The sequence below is a fragment of the Callorhinus ursinus genome, unplaced genomic scaffold (genome assembly GCF_003265705.2).
Source record: "Callorhinus ursinus isolate GAN/ISIS: 27379988/994484 unplaced genomic scaffold, GSC_fseal_2.0 scaffold50, whole genome shotgun sequence".
Lineage (NCBI taxonomy): Eukaryota > Metazoa > Chordata > Mammalia > Carnivora > Otariidae > Callorhinus > Callorhinus ursinus.
Window position 1 is genome coordinate 4,518,397 of NW_027397112.1, and position 3,875 is coordinate 4,522,271.

The 3,875-nt window shown below is 42.9% G+C and overlaps 1 protein-coding gene across 1 annotated transcript in view; it reads left to right on the top strand.

Moving 5' to 3' along the window:
* ABCA10 (ATP binding cassette subfamily A member 10) overlaps nt 1-3,875 on the top strand; it is an 85,194-nt gene that overhangs the window by 38,725 nt on the left and 42,594 nt on the right. The window contains 2 exon segments of the mRNA XM_073883142.1: nt 795-993; nt 2,557-2,723. Of these exon segments, the coding sequence (XP_073739243.1) occupies nt 795-993; nt 2,557-2,723 (366 nt within the window).

The following is a 3,875-nucleotide window of genomic DNA, read 5'->3' on the forward strand; positions in this document are numbered from 1 at the left end:
GGGATGGGTTAGCCTGGTGGTGGGTATTAAGGAGGGCACGTTCTGCGCGGAGCACTGGGTGTTATGCACAAACAATGAATCATGGAACACTACATCCAAAACTAATGATGTAATGTATGGTGATTAACATAACAATAAAAAATAAATAAAAGTTATTGCAAAAAAAAAAAAACAGTGTCTTGAAATAGTCACTGGGATGTCAGTCATCAGTGATGAACTAATCCTGTGGAGGACTTCTAGATGACAGAGGAGCCCTTTTAGAAACTCAGCTACAGGGGCACCTGGGTGGCTCAGTGGGTTAAGCATCTAACTTGATTTCGGCTCAGGTCGTGATCTCGGGGTCATGGGGCTGAGCCCTGCGTCAGGCTCCGTGCTCAGCATGGAGTCTGCTTCAGATCCTCTCCTTCTGTCCTTCCCCATGCTCATGCATGCACGCTTTCTCTCTCAAATGAATAAATAAAATAAACCAAAAAAAAAATTCAGCTACATACATTTATATTTATGTTTTTACATAAACCTTTTTTTCTCTGTAAAAATCCCTTAGTGAAGAACTGCTGCTATTAGATATGAAAGAATAAATGCTTCCCAAGAAGGCTAAACCATCCTCAAAAATGTATTTACTCACTCATTGGAATTATAGTTGTCTGAAGGACAGATTTTGAATATGAGTTGTGGATATCAGTAGCTTAACTTGTTAGAAGTGCTGTTTCAAATATTCTAGTGTATTTTCGAAGTTTCTAGAGAGAAAGTGCAAATAACATAGCCGATTTTAATGGTTTATTACATGGTTACAGATTTTGGCATTCGGAAAGAGGAGAAAGTCAATGAGACAAGAGATACTGGAACTGAGTCTGAAATGCAACAGGCTCCTTGTTCTCTTCCTGGATTGAGAAAGGTTATTAGTATTGGAACTCTCTGGAAACAACAGGTATGTGCCATGGCAAAGCTTCTCTTCTTAAAGTTAAGGCATGAAAGGAAAATTCTTTTGTTCTTGTAAGTATCAGATTACTTTAAATCTCTTTAGTCAATATATGCAAAAAAGTTTAAATGTGAAGAAAATAAGTCTATTAATTTCTTCACCCATTTAACAAAGTTTTTGGAGTGCCTATAAATGTTATCCTACACAAGTGAGCACAGTTGACAAGGCCTTTCAACTTACATCTTGTGGGGGAGAAAAATACCAATGAAATAATTACCCAATAAATGTGTTAATTGTTCCTTATATCACAAATTTTTATTGAAGCCTGTTATGTGGTAGGCATTGTTTTAGGTGCTGTGGTGTTTACCTTCTGGTTGGGAGGAAAAGATAACAAATAACAAATATAAAAACTAAGTAAGTTATATAGTAAGTTATGCAGAATAGAGTAAGGGGATGGGAAAGGCTGGTGGGAGTTAGGAGTTCATTATAATTCTAAATAAGGTGGTCAGTGTTGGCCTCATTGGAATGGTCACATTTGAGCCAAGTTTGGAAAAGCCAAGCAAATAAGAGAGGGAGAAAACCAGTTTAGAGCAGAAAGCATCAGTTGTATTTGGCAAAAGGGAAGTCATTGAAGGTTTTGAAAAGAGAAGGTCAGAGGTGCTTGACCATGGAGAGAAGTAGAAAGAGCAGTAGTAGCTGAAGGGAGATTGAAATTCAGAGGAAGCTTCTTTTTTCTTTTTGTTTTTTTAATGAATGGGAGATATTAGAACATGCTTTAGTCATGATGGGAATATGTTGGTAGGGAAATAATTGAAGATGAGCTAACTGAGCAAGATCTCAGGGAGGGTGGCAAGCGTCTGGATCCAGAGCAATATTGAAAACTGACTTTGATAGGGAGGAAAGACAGCATCTGTTACAACAGAAAGGAACATTGACAGGTTGGATATGTTTTCTGGGTTTTTTGGGGGGAGAGATGATAAGACCAGGGGGAGTTTCTGTCTGATGGACTTCATTTTTTCCCTATGAAATATGAGGCTTAGAGTGAGGAAGAAGGAGGTAGAGCCTGAGGTCTGATGAGAAAGGAGTCTGCAAAGACTGGACTCACAACCTTATTAGAGAAACAAAAAGATTACTTGAAAGACTTTTACTCATTGTTTGAGCTGGAAAAATAAATTCTAGGATCTGAAATAGTACATTAAACATGGCATCTAGTTTTGTGAAAATTAAAGTATATATAAAACAACAGCTGATGACAGTTAAAATTTTACTTGAAATTGTGCACATCACAAGTCTGAGGGCAGTGTGAAATTGGGTTCCTTTCCCTTTAAAACTATGTAGGCAGGCTGTTGGAAGGTCCTGGTATCCCGTCAAATCCTCAGACCATTTTTTCCAGTTGTCCTGGTCAACCACTTGGATCTCACCTTCTCTTTTTGATGCTCTATTATCCTTGGACTTCTTGCAATGTGATAATGATTTATGAAAAATTTTGAGCCCGTTTTCGATTAATTTCATTTATGTAACTAAAGGCCATATTTGTATGTTGAATTTCCATAGGTTGGCATTTATATAGCATGTTTGTGACTTAAATAATCAGAGGGAAAATGTTTTAGACTTGCATTTTAATTTTCTTTACTTAGGTTACTGATACTTGGTAACCCTTTTACCCCCACCATTTTTGAGAAGATAGTGGATGTGGTATCTAATTACACTTATTTTTGGGAGCTTTCATCCAGTATGTATTTCCTTTCTCTGAAACAACCCTTACAGGCTCCTCTTACCAGTCTATTGGTCATCAATAATACAGGTGAGAAATAGGGATTCAATTTACTCTTGATTTTTATCATCAAAGATCTTTTGAAACACAGACCTGAGCAGCAAAAAGACCTCTGTTAAGAACAACTTGGGGGAGAGCAGGCGGAGCAAGATGGCGGAGGAGTAGGAGACCTGGATTTCATCTGGTCTCAGGAATTCAGCTGAATAGGGATCAAACCATTCTGAACACCTACGAACTCAACAGGAGATCGAAGAAAAGAATAGCAACAACTCTCTGAACAGAAAAGCGACCACTTTCTGGAAGGCAGGACGTGCGGAGAAGTGAATCCGAGGCGATATTCGGGAGGATAGACGGCGGGGGAGGGGGCCTCCGTCGGCCACTTCTGGCAAGTGCTAGAGCCGCGGAGCACAAAATCGGAACTTTTAGAAGTCGTCTCCACTGAGGGACGTCGCTCCAGTGACTAAGTGGGGGGTGGAAACCTCGCGGGACAGTGTGGTCTCAGGACCCTCAGGGTCACAGAAAGACCGGGGGTGCCTGAGTGCGGCAGAGCTCCCAGGGATCGGAGCGGGGAAGCCGGCCGCAGAGACGGAGCCGAGGCGCGGGCTCTCAGGTCAGGGTTGCCATACACCATGATCTGGGGCCCAGTCGGGCCACTGCTCCTCCAGCAGGGACCCAACAAGTGGCAGATCCAGGGAGACTCCCCTTCCTCCCCCGGGAGGAGCGGCACAGGAGGGCACCACAGGGATCTGCTGGGTTTAGAGACTCCACACCGAATCAGTTGCCAGAGATAGAAATGCTCGGTCACAGGCCGGGTGAGCACGGAGTGTGGCCAGAGAACAGGGAGATGGGAGTGATTGACTGCTTTTCTCTGGGGGTGCAGTGAGGAGCAGGGCCCCGAGTTCTCGACTCCTCCGGGTGGAGATTGGGAGGCCGCCATTTTCACTGTTGTCCTCCAACGCTGTACGGAAACCTTGCAGGGAACAAAAGCTCCCGAGAGCAAACCCGAGCAGATTGCTTAGCCTGGACTCGCAAGGGCAGGGCAATTCTGCCTCCAGCAAAGACATTTGGGAACCACGGCAACAGGCCTCACCCCCAGAAGATCAGCACGAACTACCAGCCAAGACCAAGTTTACCAATCAATGAGAATGGCAGAACTCCAGCGCTAGGGGAATACTGCACAAA